This window comes from Papaver somniferum, unplaced genomic scaffold, assembly GCF_003573695.1.
Source record: "Papaver somniferum cultivar HN1 unplaced genomic scaffold, ASM357369v1 unplaced-scaffold_81, whole genome shotgun sequence".
Taxonomy (NCBI): Eukaryota; Viridiplantae; Streptophyta; class Magnoliopsida; order Ranunculales; family Papaveraceae; genus Papaver; species Papaver somniferum.
This window is the reverse complement of record NW_020651082.1, coordinates 5583272-5600404: the sequence shown is the minus strand read 5'-3', so window position 1 is coordinate 5600404 and position 17133 is coordinate 5583272. Positions and strand designations below refer to the sequence as shown.

The window sequence follows — 17133 nt, the reverse complement described above, 5'->3', positions numbered from 1 at the left end:
ATCTATCTGAGCCCTTTTTCTCGGCTGTAACAGCTCTGATAACGGACTGTATCTCACTCAATTTTAAGTGGTGATCAAAGTTGCAAAGGGAAAATATTTTGCTTGTGTGTTGATTGAATATTTTTGATCTGGCACAACCCCGGTCTATTGTTCTATGCACTAAATTTTGGTTTTATAGATAAACATAGGCTTAAATCTAGTGAACAATTTATTTTTATTTTTGAAGCTCAACCCCCTAGCATATGAATCCTCCATCGTCCATTAGGTATATCTAAATTATCAGTAACAACAACGACATATATGTAGGTATCTATTGAAGTATATATCAGAGCCATATCCCTCTCAACATTACCCGTGTGTTTGTGGTTTCCGTACCATTTTGTATTCCTGTCAGTGTACGTCCGTGGTTTCCGTACCATTCTGTATCCCAGCCAGTGTATGTCCGTGGCTTCCGTGCCACTCCGTTTGTGTAGCCCTAGTCGTTGAGGGTGGGTGTTAAATAGTACCACATCGCCTAGGGCATCCTAGGTCTCGCGCTTAATAAACCTTGGACAATCCTAACCTTGCAAGTCGGTTTTCGAGGTTAGTTAGGTCCGAGGATTCCTAACATGGTATCCGAGTAGGCTATTTGTGTCGAGTCATTTTACAGCACTTTTACTCCGCGTCACCCGATTTATTGTCCACGTGTTAGACCCAACGAAGCTACATGTGAGGGTGCGTGTTGAGATTATTAGTCCCCCATTGTTGGGCAATCTAAGATCCTGTGATTTATAATCCTTTAGGGCCTCTCCACTCATTGTCAATTGATTTTGAGATAGATGCCCGTATTTTAACAGTATCTGAAATAAAACTTTAAGAGTTGATTTGTGGTACCTAAAAGATGTTTTGATACCCCACTATACTACAAAATACAAAATTTTCATATTGGTTAAAAAAATGTTTTACCACCCATCGATAATTATTGGGATGTAAGTTTCTCTTCGATAAACAAAGACCAAAACCCAAGAATTTTGGGAAAGTCCATGAATTTGGGTTGTAAGTTTCTCTCCTATCTAGTTTCTTCTCAAAACCTCATAAACACCTCATCATCAAGGTATTGGAAGCGTGAAGTGGAGAGAGACTCGTTTTCTATTTTTGAGAAGGGATGCGCATGTAGAAGCATGAAGTGGGGTCATAATGGTTGAAGGTGAATCATAAAATACAAAATTTGATATATTATAAACAGGTATGGAAATATTTATAAATATAAAATATAGTCAAATATTATCCTAAATAACCATGTAGAACAGTGGTTGGGCATTCACATACCACACACGAGGTGGTACGTTTGAATTTGAATCCCACCATCCTTTTTTTATTTTTAGAACATTATTTCTTGAAGTTTGACCATTTTGCGCTCCGATTTTGGTCAAAATTATTGACTACACACTTCACAGTCAGAACGCTTCAGTGCGTTTCTGGAAAAAATTGAAGCGAAACATAGAGCTTACGTTTTTAAAAACCATGTTCACCACCATTAAAGCTCACTGTTCAGATTTAGTGTATTTGGGGCTAGATTTGAGCAGTTTTTTTTTCCTTTTTCTTGTTTTCTTAGATAGCTCGTACTTTAGATTAGATTTGTTAAAATTTTATTTCAATCTCCACTGTTTTTAAGAATTTTTTATGGTGTTTTGCTTTTTATTTTATGTCTTCTCCTTTATGGAGATTCTCTATGCGCTCTTACGGCGTTTCTTTGTGATCTCACTGGAAATTTTGGGTGGAAGTTTATTTGTGGTGATCAAGATTGAAGACTTTGGGCACGTTTCTCTCGTAGTTTCATGAGAAGATTTTCTTTTTCTGAAAAAGAAAAATCCCGATCAAAATAGTTGTATTATAATCCCAAAAAAGTATTCTTTTAATCTTTGAATTGATTGGTATTTTTGTTGGGAGTTTGTTACATTTCTTCACGAATTACTTTTTCTTAATGCTTTTTAATAATCTTTGATATATATTCTTGAAATCTATATAATCTTTATTTTATCGTAAATAAAAAATAAAAAATTTGTTATTTGCATGGGATGCTTTGTATCATCCTATTCAGGTGCTACGCCAACAAAAGTAGCAAAAGATGATATCTCTATGTCACAAACATTATCTTGACAAACTATAAAAGCTTTGCCAACTTTATTGATAAAAAAATCAAAATAATAGCGCTGCTACCCATAACCAACTCGGTCTTTTGTATGGTCAAGTTCAACAACTTTGTTATGGTTCGGACTTAACCAAACAGAATATGATTACTATCAACTAAATAGTAATTAATGTTTGTATATTTTATTTCTAATTATAATAAAAACAATTATAATTGTGGAAATAGAAAAGTAAAAGATATAACAAGATTTTATTAACGAGGAAACCACAAATGCAGAAAAATCCTGAAATCTTGTCCAGAATTAGATACTCTCAGGATTAAACCGCTATACAAAATCAAAACAATTGACAACGGTGATGACAAGGTAACAAATGAACAATCAAAGCGTCATTTTCTTCTTCCTCGTCGACATGACGTGGAAATATATCGATAACAGTAGTTAAATCATCTAAACAACTGCAGTTGTCCGTCCGTATATATATATTAACTCATCCACTTGTTCTTTGTCCTCATTTCCTCCATACAAGAGGATCATATATATATATATTATATAATCGGAATATCTGCATCACGAAAACAACTACATTTTAAGAGGTTTGATTTGAATCACAATCACGTTTTCGTCATTGAACTCAACACGTATTTTAATCTACAAATGATATTCGCAGTTTTTGGTCGTACTTTTGTATTTAATTCCTCTCTATATATATATTTTGTAAGCTAGAAATGGGAATAATATCAGCGACTAGCTGGGATACGATCTTATTCTAGGGTGGGGTCTGGCCTAGTTATATATAGGTCTTACGTACTTACCGACCTCTCAAGTCTCATCCTCGTGTAGGTGTGGTTAATTGGTTGTCCATACACCGACTAGTCTTTATGTTTTTTATATGCCGCCCGACGATGACAGGATACGGACAAAGGTGAAAACGATTCACCGGATGATAATTTAGAGTATTGCAATCGTAAATATTGTGTTTGAAACTGGCCGGTACCCAATAAATTAAAATTAACAATTCGTTCATTTTTTTCTTTTGGTTATTTTTGCGTAGAACGGTGGTCCCTGATATTATTATTCATTTATTTTATACGAGGGAGGACTCATGCACATTCTTAGATGGACAAGTTCGGACAAGATTTGCGCCATTTTCTCCGATAAACTCAAACGACGATGAATTTAAATCTAATATTTTAATGATATCTTCCTATTATAAGATTTTATATTATTACCAAAAATGAATGCAATTCAAGATAGCAAATCTGACAATCCACTGATCTTACTGTCAGCCGTTAATTTTGAACGGCTGGTATTCAAAAGGATAAATGGTGATTTTATATCTCTCGAATGATGCTCATTTTTGGTTTTATACATAAGTAGAAGCTTAGAATTTTTTGGAGTGTTTGATGATATTGAATAATTCAACAGGGTATTGGTACCATGCTCAGTCCCATGCATGTGCATCCCACTGTACTGCAAACAGCGACCAAAGTCGACCCTATGAAAATCACCTAGGATTCTTTTCTTGTGCACGTAAATAAGCGTAATTATGCAAATTAGTCTACATTCATTGATGTCACTCTTTGTCGATATTCTTTAGATAAACCTACGGCCACGTACAGGTCACCCTTTTCATGGCGACTCCAAGCATGTCGATCAACTAGACAAAGCACATAATTAATGTCCAACTTTTCAAATAATTCGTCTTAATTACTCTTCAGTTATTACCAATGAACTTAATTAGAATAAGTCTCGCCAGGATGCACGTGTTTATTGGTGAACACTGGTATACAGTGGCGGAGCTGGAAAATCAAGGTTGGGTGGCTTGAAAACTTAATTGCATTGCTGAGGTGGTTTAAGCATGATTTTTTTTTGCCAAACTTAAAATCATGGTAAAAATTAGGTTTTTTCTGGACTTTGGGAAGCCAACCCAAGTCTGTATGTAGTTCCGCCACTGCTGGTATATATATAGCTTCACAAAAACATTATACGTCCAGTTCTACAGAAACACTCTAGTTACCTAAAGTGAAAAACTATTAGGCCGAATGAAGAGTAACTAGGGAATTGGAATATATATAAACCGACAAGCCTGAGAAAACCACATCAAACTATTCTCCATCTATTTCTCCTTTCCGTTTTGAAATATCAAAATTCCATTAGGTGCAACCTTTCAAATCATTCGGCTTAATTAATTTTCGGTCCTATAAATCATGATAGAGTGCACGTCTTTTTGGCATCAATATACACTTTTACAGATATACTTTACTCATCTTAAATAAAGTTTTACTCCCTCCGTCCCCATTATAAAGGCGGAGAAGTAAAAAAATTTAGTCTTTATAGATAGGCATAAAACCAATTCCAATGTGGTTTTTTCCATATTTACCCTTATTAAAGAACATGATATTAACAAATTTAGTTAATGCATTTAGTAATCCCAAGAACAATTACACTTTCCGATGGATAAAAGCTCTTAATAAATTGATATTTTTCCATATTTCCTAGATAAATATATTGGAATTGATGAGGATAAATCAGAGAACATAAGGAAAATTTATAAAAACCAAAAAATTTCTTATTCTAAGAGAATTTCACTCTTCCGCCTATATATAGGGGACGGAGGGAGTATCAGATTGAATGAAAAGTAACTACGGAAATGAAATAAGACAACCACGAACAAACAACATCAATGTGTTCTCTATTTACTTTCCACTGTGAAGTACCAAAATTCCATTAGGATTAATCATAAATTTGTGAATTTGTAAAGCTAGCTAATTTCTATCTTCTTCACGTGGCTACTTATTCTTCTTGAACTAACCCCAATTTGTGCATATCTATATTGCCTATAAAAGCATGCATCCATGGCCCCCTCAAACAAGTAATTGCTTGAATATACGCAAGAAAAATCCTAGTAGTGTTAGTCAAATAATGGATTCTAATGCCATAATTGGTAATTACAATACATTTTCTTCTCACCATGATTTTCAAAAGTTGAAAAGCCCTTTTACCTAAACAAGAAACTCTATCATATAAAGTCCAATCCAATCCCCCCTTGTTGTTGTCATAGTGATTCCAATGTACTCCATTTTGCTGATTCGATTCTGACTCAGGTGCCACCAAATTCGTACGCAACAAGCTGTATCTCATCAAAGAAACCAAACAAAAAAGATGATCATGCAAGGTGACTCGGAATGCAGTCCAATGAAAGCAATGCGTTGCAGCCCGCACATTCTTCTCACGACCTATTAATGTATAACTAATCGGAAAAAACTCAGTTCGCCAGAAAACTGGCTCTCCGACTTCTCCAAAAATGGTTTACCCCGTCAATAATTGACAAGACATGTGATACTATTATGCACCTTCATATGCAGGTGCCGCACCAACAAAAGCAGTAACCAAATATCTTTAAGTCACTTCCTACCAAATAATAATAGCGCTTCTACCCATAACCAGCTCAGTCTTTTGTGTAGTCAAGTTCAGCAATCTTGTTCTTGTCTCCTAGAGATATAAACGTGTCCAGAAATATCTCCATTTATTTAAATATATACACCAACCAATAAAAAACCTTAATTACTTTATGTTAATACCACTTATTCTTATTCCCTCCCTCCTTAAATGACACTGTTCATTGACATTAGAGATGGTTTATGCAAACCCTAATTTTATACTAATTAATTGTGATTTTCACACCTCTTTGCTTTTGCTCAGGTGGAACAATCACATACTAGTCACATTTATACTCACAACAGTAATTGAGCCGTAAAATTTAAATTTAAAGGATGTTTGGATGTCAGACGCAGATGAAGTCTGAAACAGTATCTTTTTTATTATTTGTATTATTTAAACAAATAAGACATACTTTTGTTGGTTACCACCTTGATTTACATTTTAAAGACTTGATCACTTGCTTCTAGATTCCGTAAACATCTTAGAAATTTACCATCCTATATTTCTAATCTTTGAAATGGACTCGGTTTAATAGAATGTCATAATCCGAGAATCATGCTAATATCACAAACAGCTGGCAAGTAATTATTATAGCCGTTAAACAGAGATTAGTCTTTTGCCAATAAATAATAGTCCAATTTATGTTCGGGTGAGATATTATTTCACGTAGTCGACAAAACCAAAAATGATACTACTATTATCACGTAATCTTAAGACTGTTAGCTTGAGATTAGTCTCTCTCTATCTGGATTAAATATTAATCATAACCCCATTAAATAGAGTCTCCACTTTTCTAAAGGTTTTCTGAATTGCAGCAGAGCCTTAAAATAATAGCTTCAAAAGTACACATGCAGCATACTGAATTCCTTTAACAATACATAATTTTGGTTTCTTCCTGTTTATCAGAATTCAGAGAATGGAGATTCATAGTCAGAGATCTGAAGTAGTACTTCAGCTGCATCTGATGAAAAACTAGTCTCAGTTCATCTAAAAAGCTTCATTACTCAGCTCTGTGTGTGTACTTCAGATTATATTTTGCAGAAACAATCCATATCCACACAAAAAAGAAGAAGGTACGCAAGAAAAAGAAGTTACTTCATTTTTCAGCTGTGTACTAGAATTTTCTGAGTTTTCAGTAAGAATTTGATTGTTTCTATGAGGAATTTATGATTTAGAAGTGGATAGGACCTGTTGTCTATATTGGGTTTTGCGTATTATTTTTTTTGGATTATAATTTGGATTTTATGATGATTTTTGAGTTGCAGGTCAAATGGGCAAGTTTTCATCACTGTTTGGTGGATTGTCATGTAAGAACACTAAAATGCCAGAGTCATTTTACATAAAGATAGGGAAGAAATGTGTGAATGATGTTGGTAAAGAGGTGTTAAAATCTATGATAAGAGAAGCTAAGAAGAATGAATTGATACTGAATTCTTCGGGTGTCGTCGATGCGTTCGGTTCGAAGAATTTCGCTTCCGTTTACTCTAAGAGAGGGATGAAAGCCGCGAATCAGGATTGCGTTCTAGTATGGGAGGTATGAATTTCATCTTTTGAGCATTTTGATCCTGTAATTTAGTTGTTTTCATGGTGAACATGATTTTCTCCGGTCACCGGTTAGACCTGCAGCATACTCCATGGTTGTTTGCTTGAATTAGACAATAAGGGGTTTATTTTTTCTTTGTTTGGGTGATTGATAGGAATTTGGATGCCAAGAAGATATGATGTTTTGTGGAGTGTTTGATGGGCATGGTACATGGGGTCACTATGTGGCGAAACATGTAAGGGATTCCATGCCATCATCACTGTTAAGGAATTGGCAGGAGACCCTTGCTGCAGCTTCAGATGATCCCAAGTTTGAGCTAACGACGGATAAAAATGTCCGGCAGTTCAACATATGGAAACAAGCCTACTTGAAAACTTGTGCTGCTGTTGACCGGGAGCTCAAGCAGCATCGTAATGTAGATGCATTTAACAGCGGCACCACTGCTGTGACAATTGTCAGACAGGTAACCGGTTGTTCACATCTTGTCCTTTTTATCTGCTTGTTTTGTTTTCCGTTAGAGATAAGCAGTTCTGTTAGCCCTGAATAGATTACGCAGTGTTCTGACCTCCTGTATTGGAAATCCATAAGCGTTTATGAGTTTGTTAAGTTCGGCTCGGATGGGAACTGATAAAGTGAGCTTCTCTTAATTGATGTTTATAGGGTGACAACATCTTCATATCGAATGTGGGAGACTCGCGTGCAGTGTTAGCAACGGCTTCTGACGATGGCACGTTGGTTCCAGTTCAGCTTACAATGGACTTCAAGCCAAACTTACCACGTGAGTCTCTCTACGTAATCCAGGTTGAAGTCATTCAATTTCTTCCAAATCTTCAAATCTGAATTCTCTTCTTATTTTTCTCAGAGGAGGCGGAGCGGATAATGCATTGCAACGGAAGGGTGTTTTGCTTAGACGATGAACCAGGTGTACATAGAGTATGGTTACCAGCTGAGGAAAAACCTGGATTAGCAATGTCAAGAGCCTTGGGAGATTTCTGCGTCAAAGACTTCGGTGTTATTTCAGTTCCTGAAGTCACACAAAGGAGTATAACCAGTAAAGACCAGTTCATTATCCTTGCCACCGATGGGGTACGTGTAAAAATCATTCTAGTTTCACTTCCCTCTTGATATATGTTCCAAATTGCATATGAAATATGGTGCAAATATTTTTAATTTGTTGATGCAAGCACTAAATTCTGATCTTATTGACTCAGGTATGGGATGTCATCTCAAATCAAGAAGCAGTTGAAATTGTTTCTTCAACACCGGATAAACGGAAAGCAGCTAAAAGAATAGTCGAATGTGCCGCACGCGCATGGAAACGTAAAAGACGAGGAATTGCTGCAGATGATATCTCTGCTATTTGCCTTTTTTTCCACCCTTATGCATCCACCGTCTCGAAAGTTTGAAGTCTCAAATACTGTACTAAATTGTAAGCTTTAGGTTAGGCAATTGTCTGGGTTAGGGCCTGTTCCCATTCTATGTCACTATTCAGAAGGCAAAAAGGGCCTTCAGTCTCAATGTCATTCCCCTTCTTCGGACTTTTCTGTAATGTCTGTTGCATTCATTCCAACCGATGCAGCGTTGCTTTTTTACTGATGATGTATGCTCAGGCAATTCAATGAGTTTAGCAAGGACTGAATTTTCAATTGACACTAATATTGAACCAATCGATATAAGGAACTTGATCACAGAAAAAAAATCCTCCAAACCGATTCTTGAGTATACAATAGCAAGACCTGATGATGTATGCTCAGGAAATTCATGGCTGGTATTATTGATAAGAAAAGAAAAATGCCACCACAAATTGCAATCGCCTGAACAGAATGCGAATACCAAAGAAATGCGCAAGATACCAAGTCTCACACCCCAATCCAAGCTATAGTTATATATATAATGTAGCTCAATATCCTGCTAGAATCTCTAGTACAATATGTTATAAAAAAAAAAACTTCAAAATGAGAAACAAAACTAGTTCTGAAACCTTCCTTTCGTACTGAAAATCCTACTCACTAGGCGTAAGCACCTATTCTGAATATTTACAAGCAATACGGTGGAGATTATTTAACAATTTTAGGCAAATTAAATCACCTGATCTTCTCTCAAAGTTATCCCATCAAGAAAAGAACTGTACCTGCCGAGAAAACAAAAGAACATAGCAGTTAAACAGCTCACCTTAGATTTTAAGGGAATCTTCCTTGATGACGCTAAATCCAAATGTATCCGACACACTAGTGTCTTTGAGACTCTGATAACCATCTGACCAACTTATCAAAACTCCTTTTGGCATTGTGATGCTGCTTCACCAAAAATTTTTGCGGCCCCAAACCAGAATAACGGTCGTCTCGCATAGAATTGTGAAGGTTGATGATCCAAACAGTAAATCTTTTGGCACATGAAAACAGTACAATTATGGTCACATAGGCTAACCAAGTAAACCGATAGATAGTTGAGTTCACTATGTCCGAGAAACCAAGCGAGGGGACTATCCATCTGGCAATAACATAGGGAAAACAGAGAGACATTGACAGATTCATAATGATTGGGATCAGTAACTCCTGCAGCATCCAATTCCGTGGAAGCTTCACGAAACCAATACCTCTCACCCTCTCAAACCTAATCCGCCAACTTTCATCCACCAGAACAATCCTATGGTTCAGCAAAACCTGTAAACGCAAATCAGACGATACAAATGCTAAGTGATATGCACCCAATGTAAATTTGTCACTTTATAAGTTTTTTAAAATATTTAAGTGGATTCCAAGACTTGAGAGCTATGTTCAGTTTCATGCTCGAGGCGCTTCTTATATGAATCAATTAGACATCAACCCCAGTTTGTCCCACTCATGGAATACGTTTATCACATTTTCAGCGTGAGCACCTCCATCTAAAGCATCACAAGACGCTATTCAAAAGTGACACTCGGTAAAGAGTTATAGCACATACCAGTGTCCCACTCATGGAATACGTTTATCACATTTTCAGCGTGAGCCCCTCTATCTAAAGCATCACAAGACGCTATCCAAAAGTGACACATGGTAAAGAGTTATAGCACATACCAGTGTCCTCCACAGCTTAAAGAAGAAGATCCCCACTGCCCAATCCTGATGCAAGAGTAAAACAGGGGCTTCAACCACCAATGCTCGAATTGGCAGCATGAAAGAAAACTCAAATAGAAGCCCGATTAACACTGGAATAACAATGATCTGAAACCAAAAAACAAATATTAACATTAGAAATCAGATCCTAGCTAGGATTGTCAAGAAAGGAACAGAAAATATCTACTGCATGCATCAATCCCATACCCAAAGTGATGATAGAACCCAACTCTCGGCGATAAGACAAAGCAACTTGCAGATATCCCTGAACCGTAAATGCACTTTCCCTGCTTTAAAGTGCTCGATGAAGTATCTCGCTCCAGTGAAAGAAGTCCAGATGGAAAAAACTTCGATAAAGAACGCATAGATATCTAAGGACAGTAGTCGGAAGCTTAGAGTTAACTACAAAATTCACTTAAAAGCATGAAATTGAACAGAAAGTACGATGCCTACAAGAGAGTACATTATTGTTGCACTTGATGCCATGAGTTATTGGGAGATTAGAAATAAAACTGAACACTGCACGTCCTAGTTGCAGGGATACTATTATCAAGGATGAATTGAAGAGGAGCAACGTTATCCACGCGAGAACGACCAACAACACAACACGAAGTACAAAAGTATAGCTGCAAATAGTCGAGAGATCCAGTAGAAGAGTTAAGCTAAAATAGAATACAAGGTACAGTACCAGGCGCATGAAAATATCCCATGTATCACCAAATTTGACCTTTCCAAAGCAATTGCTGAAATGCTAGATATTTCATTACGAATATCTTTTGACAGAATGTATTCCACATGCGATTATGGTAGAAATTAAAATTTTCTTCTGGTACTCAAACTCATAAACAAAGATTAGACAATTGAAATCACTTACCCATTAACAATCTTTTCCACGCCATCAAAATTCTGTGAGGTTACAATATTTTCGTTTGGATCTTGACCAGCAATGAGTCCATCACGCGATCTGTCCTGCCGCTTTTCTACTTTCACATTCTCCTGCCCACCAATGTCCTCAGGTCTAGAAAACAAGAAACCACTTAAGCCAAGAAAGCAGCAAACTGCAGTAACCCATTGATGGAGAAGAGCTTCAACTGTTCCCCACAGTTCAATAGCATAACGTAAGCATATCTGAAGCGGGAGCATGACTACAGGAATCTCAGTGAATGGGTCAGGTACACTGCAATTTCGAAAGAACCTGGTTAACTTTTAACTGTCATAGAAAACAGAAATAAGAAGTAGAAAACGTGGTTCACTTACGAAATATGCAGTGGGAAGATAGTTGGTGTTAATCGCATGGCCAGTACACCTGGAAAATATACTAGAGATACTATCAAAATGCCATTAACGGCAATGGAGAACAATTGTCTAACTTGGACCTCATCGACAAGTACACCTAAAATGATGCTGATTGGATCTGCTAAATCATGAAGAAAGTAGAGAACTTCTCTACGCAAAACCTGGACAATTTGTTAAAGGTAATTTATCATCAAAAAACATAACTACACAAGAAACTGGTGATTACACAATAAAAATGTTAATTTCATCAAATGGGCTAAAATATAGTACCCTTCGAACTTGGCTATAGAAATGTTTATCTGGCACATGTATATGATTCCTATCACCCAATGCAATGAAGAGCTTAATAAAGGGAATTTCGAAAAGAATTCTACCCTATCAGAAACTGACTTCCCAAGCATTGTAATGGTACAAACATCTAACCACCAGCCATACAGCAAAGGAATAACCCCAAGATGAATTATCAAAACGAATGAATGTATCATTGTAGTCGGGAATTTCCTCAGATAGTAACGTATCTTTGACGCAACAGTTCTAATAGGGATACCAAGGCAAACAAAGACCAAAGGCACAACGACCACATATCCAATAGCAAGAGTAGTAACATAATAAAGGCCTGAGCTTTGGTACACTAAAAGTGGCTTGCCAACACTGCTTATAGCTTCTCCTGCTCCAGTACTGTTTGCAGTCAAGGTTTCAGCAACCACTTCTACAGCACATGAAAGCAGGCCATTATTCTGAATTTCAACAGATAAATTTGTTACGGAATGTGATGCATTCTTCAGTGAGTTATTTTTTATATAGAGTGCTGATTCTATAAATGGCATGAAAATCGACGAAGCAACAAAGAAAAGCCATGAAAGACAATGCAGAATAATTCGCCCTAACCAGAACGGCATCCGTATCAGCACAAGATTGCTAATCAGAAACTGCAAAGAGACCAAGAGAGAGTATAATTTTAGTATTATAATATATCAATCCTTAAACAAAAGATTTATGAGCAGTCATAGAATTGCACATAAATATTCTAGTTGTCCTGCAACAAATTGCTCATATTACTTGATGAATGCAGAAAAAGGTTCATACTCAAAGAAAAAGAAAAAAAAAAAGAAGAAAAGATAAGCGAAAAAAGAAAGGGAAAGTGAGACCATATACTTAGGTCACATTGATACAAGATTCAGATAAAAGCGAATATACATGTTGATCTCAACATCTGGTCCGACAAAGATGATAGAAACTCACATAATAAACCAGCAATAGTTTGAGATTATTGAAGTACTTCTTACTCGTATAACTGGAAGTTGTCTCAACCGTATAACACAAGCATTCACCGTATTAGAACTAGCTATATTTGTAATATATGGCATATGCTCAACTTATTATCATGAAAAGATCTTAAACTTTTACAGAGAGGTACATTTACAATCTGGTGCAGTAATTGTTTGGTTTAGCATCTATGTTGAGACCCAAGGAAGCAATTGAAGCTGACATTCCTGGTAGTGCTAATGTAAATAGAATGGTAAAAAAGGAATGAAACTTACATATAAGATGCTCAGACCATATAAATACCAGTCCGTCGTAGAGGAACATCAAGCCTGAAGCTATTAATCATCAGTCTACGAAGATACCGGCAAAGGCGACCCACCAACAATTTCAACCACCATACCAACAATCGTAACCCCGGTGCGAAATTATTGTCATTTCTGACACCAGCAATAGCTTGAGGTTCCCCAGCATTTTCACCAATTTTATCAGCAATATGATCATTTTCGTTACCTGGTGCCGGAGCTATTGCAACATGATCTTCAACCTCAACCTTCCCATGCTCTTCATCTTCTGTTATTAAAGCAATGCCACACAACCACATCATATATATGACATGGCAGATTACAATGCCATACAACCAGTCCATTATAGCTGTTGAAGGAGACACGTGACTATGAACAAATAATTCTTTTGCTTCAGTAAGGCTACTCACTAAACTCAAACGCCACATCCAAAATGCAAGTAAGGGTACCATAAGGTGTTGGTGAAAAACTGAAAAACAAAATCGCACACAGAAACGCAGAACAAGGCATGCTTTCACTGAAATCCCACCCACAAATTCTCTGAGAGGTAGTCTTGTTGGAGTATTCTCAGCATAAACACGATATACATGCAATTTATGTTTACACACCTGCAAAAACCATTAGTCTACATAAGAAAATATCCCCTATTTCATCAAATCAATGTGTTTTCTAATTTCAGGACAGATTAAAATAAAACCCTAACCAAGAAATTGAATCAGAACCAAAATCAGAGAGAGAGGAGAAAAAGTGAAAACCTCGTATTCAAAAGTGTTGCGTTGCTTCATCCAGTGAAGGAGACATTTTGGGTGAACAAATTTCATACTCCCAGAACAAGCACAAGGATACGGAAGTGGGTTTTCAGAATCACCAGGGGTATGGCAAATCCTGCAAATCTTCTCCTGTTCTTCTTCCTTATCTTCTTCTACTTCCTCTTTCGTGCTCATAGTTTCTCTGGTTTCCAACCCTCTTTCCATGTTTAGTCTCTCTTTAGCCTCTCACTGCACTTCTGTTCTTCAATTAACACTCTCTAGTCTCTACTGGTCTGTGAGATATTTTTTTTGCCTGCTGTTTTCCCACCATTTTATTTTATTATCACTGTTGGAAAGAGTTCGTCTGTACAGCGCTCAGTACCCAGTAATTTGTCCTCTTTTTGTTCGAAAATGCTTACCTTCCCCCGGACTAATCCCCCAAATTTGTCTCCCACCTCACAAAGCACCCATAAGTGGGATCCACTGCTTTTCCCCGCCCTCACCATATGATTGAAACCAACGGACGAGATAAAGTCACCTAATGGGAAACAGATTCAGGGGATAAAAACGGGGGATATGTATCACTTCCACTTTTTGTTTTACCTTTTCACTGAAATTGTCTGGTCATGTCCGACCGATACCGCTAATGGGTATCAGATTCCACGGAGGTTACCAAAATATATATAGGATAAAATAAAAAAGTCCTTTTTTTTCCTCTTTTTAATCAATTGCGGTCAAAAAGGACTAATGATCCTCCTCAGCAAGTAATCGATGGAAGCCAAATTGGAGGTGTAGATCAATACATAGAGGATTTGTTTGTTTTAGCCCAGTGCAACAAAAATTACATAACGGTCGTTGGAAAGTAAACAGATAAGCAACTAAACAGAAAATATATAATTGAATATCCTTAAAAATAGCATATGTGCTTGGATCACCATCGAACCTCCCAGCAGAAATTGGCCAATGAGATCCTTAGCATCACTCGATTCACTCTCAATGATAATGTAAGTAAGCTTTTGCTTCAGAGCTACGGTTTGCAAAATATTGCATTCTTTAATGTATAAATGTATTAGTTCATAAACAAACCGATTTTAGAACATAATCTACTCAAGTATGCATCCAGGTATGCATACCTAAGTGGTCGGACTAAGTTTAGGTTCTCCAGTATGCGAACGGGTACGCATAACTTCCAAACTCAGTTGAATTTGCGGAACTTGAAACTCACGCCAGTACGCATACCGGTATGCATACAAAGTTCCCGGACTTTCATTAACCAATCAGTACGCATACGGGTATACATATTATGGTTCGCGGACTTGTAATAACTTGCAACAGTTAGCATAAAAGTATGCATACTGTGTTATATCCAATCATGGTTAATTGTTCTAAACTCCCATTTCAATCATTGAAACATTTTTAGAAGATGACAGTAGCTGTCTCACACAAACTATTAGCTTCAAAGCAATTTTCAAGTGATCGAATGATTGTCTCACACAAACTATGAAACATTCTGAGTCTATATAAAATGACTGTCTCACACAAATCATATAAGATGTTACCAGGTGATTTTCACATGATCATCTTTTGACTTTCGTCAAGAATATAAGATGAACTTCGTTAAAGCGAAAGCTTACCAACACATATTTCGAGAAATATGTAAGCGAGTTAAACTTAACTCGAAATATCAGATGTGTATAATTGAAGTCTATATAGTTATACGACTTTTGTCTCAAATAGGACATAGAGTAGATAGACTTTTGAGTGATAGATGAGTTCAAGTCTTCAAATACCTTTTGTTGATGAACTTTCACAATCTCCTCTTAGTAGTTCTTCGTCTTCAATCAATGAACGTCGTGAATTCTAATGCTCAACTACACTTTCTATCTTAATCGAGACTTATAGTTTTGGCAACTGAAATTGACAAACAAGCTTGAGATAGCAACGCTTGCGAGTTCGACCGAGCACTGCTCTAACAAATACCTTCCACTAAGATCTTCCTAGATATATAATTAATAAACAAAGCTTGAGAGGAAATGATATATAGATAAGGAGACAAAGGGTCTCCTTGTCTCACCCCCTCGCTGGATTAATTAAACCAAATGGGACATCATTTAGCAAGACAAAATAAGACACAATAGAAAGGCATTGGTTACTCAGATAGACCCATTTTTTAAAATATTTTCTCAAGTAAAGACCATCCCAGCTTGTCATAGGCTTTAGACATCTCAAGCTTGATAGCAACAATACAATCCTTCCCTTTATGGTGGTTAAAAATATATGTAGCCTCATTAGCTAACATAATATTGTTAGATATGCTCCTTTTAGGAATAAAAACACCCTGATTTTGGGAAATGGGATTACCCATAAAGGGTTTTAACTATTGGCCAAGGTTTTAGACAAAATCTTATATATGAAGTTGCATAATTTTATTATCCCATACTGGGAAACCAACTCAGCTAAAGGAACTTTAGGTACAAGAGCAATGTCGCTATGGTTAAAAACTGTTGTTATGTTCCAAGTTCTAAAGAAAGTCTGTGTCATATCAACAACAACTTCACCTAAAATATCCCAATGTTTTTGACATAATAAATCGGTAAAACCATCATGTCTCGGGGATTTCTTACCCCTCTCCCACCCCCACCCCATTTGAAAAACAACATTCTTAGTCTCCTCAACAGTGAGGTGAGAATTCAGATGGATATTGAGAAGACGAGGGTATCCAAATCAACCACAATCTTTTTATTTCAACGTATAAGTTTGATACCAAGTGTGGTCATCTATGGACAAAGTCGAGACAATACAACAACTTAATATTCATTTGACAATAGTTATTGTACAAGACCGATTGGCTATAGGATCAGAGTCAAGTGATTAAGCTTAACGTACATGTGTGTTTAGTTTTAATTATAATAAAATTATAATTGCGTAAAAGTAAATAACACAACAAAATTTTGTTAACAAGAAAACCAAAAATGCAGAAAAACCACGGGACCTAGTCCAGTTTTGAATACTCTCAGAATTAAGCCGCTACAAAAAGTGCAATGCCAACTTCGTTTAGTTGAGACCAATTAAACTGCCCATAGTTACTTAGTTCTTTTTGCATCCCTGTGTCTACGACTTACGGTCACGCACGTGAATCCAAAGACAAAAAATCAATCTTGAGTTTATTTTTACTGTGTAAAGTCCTAAGCACTCGACTACATTTGATCACCTTCCAAACAGTAAAGGAACAAATATGTTTGGTGACCACTTTGTTCAATCTTAGGTATAAGATTTGTTGAGTCGTTGACAAAGGATCTTATGCTTAAT

At 36.6% G+C, this 17133-nt stretch overlaps 3 protein-coding genes across 3 annotated transcripts; 1 reads left to right on the top strand and 2 right to left on the bottom strand.

Moving 5' to 3' along the window:
- Positions 1–6282: 6282 nt before the first annotated feature.
- On the top strand, positions 6283–8783 carry LOC113345579 (probable protein phosphatase 2C 34). Its single transcript, XM_026589345.1, has 6 exons — positions 6283–6646; positions 6839–7107; positions 7271–7579; positions 7777–7894; positions 7979–8202; positions 8328–8783. Exons 2-6 carry the CDS (start codon positions 6844–6846, stop codon positions 8520–8522), a joined length of 1110 nt encoding a protein of 369 aa, XP_026445130.1. The 5' UTR covers positions 6283–6646; positions 6839–6843; the 3' UTR covers positions 8523–8783.
- Positions 8784–9020: 237 nt separating this feature from the next.
- LOC113345382 (probable E3 ubiquitin ligase SUD1) lies at positions 9021–14184 on the bottom strand. Its single transcript, XM_026589152.1, has 9 exons — positions 13831–14184; positions 13049–13683; positions 11778–12436; positions 11469–11668; positions 11086–11388; positions 10665–10837; positions 10419–10582; positions 10173–10319; positions 9021–9779 (listed from the first exon to the last, which is right to left on the bottom strand). The coding sequence occupies exons 4-9, from the start codon at positions 11504–11506 to the stop codon at positions 9345–9347; spliced, it is 1260 nt and encodes a 419-aa protein (XP_026444937.1). The 5' UTR covers positions 11507–11668; positions 11778–12436; positions 13049–13683; positions 13831–14184; the 3' UTR covers positions 9021–9344.
- On the bottom strand, positions 11629–14049 carry LOC113345213 (probable E3 ubiquitin ligase SUD1). Its single transcript, XM_026589020.1, has 4 exons — positions 13831–14049; positions 13174–13683; positions 11778–12436; positions 11629–11668 (listed from the first exon to the last, which is right to left on the bottom strand). Exons 1-4 carry the CDS (start codon positions 14047–14049, stop codon positions 11629–11631), a joined length of 1428 nt encoding a protein of 475 aa, XP_026444805.1.
- Positions 14185–17133: the final 2949 nt, after the last annotated feature.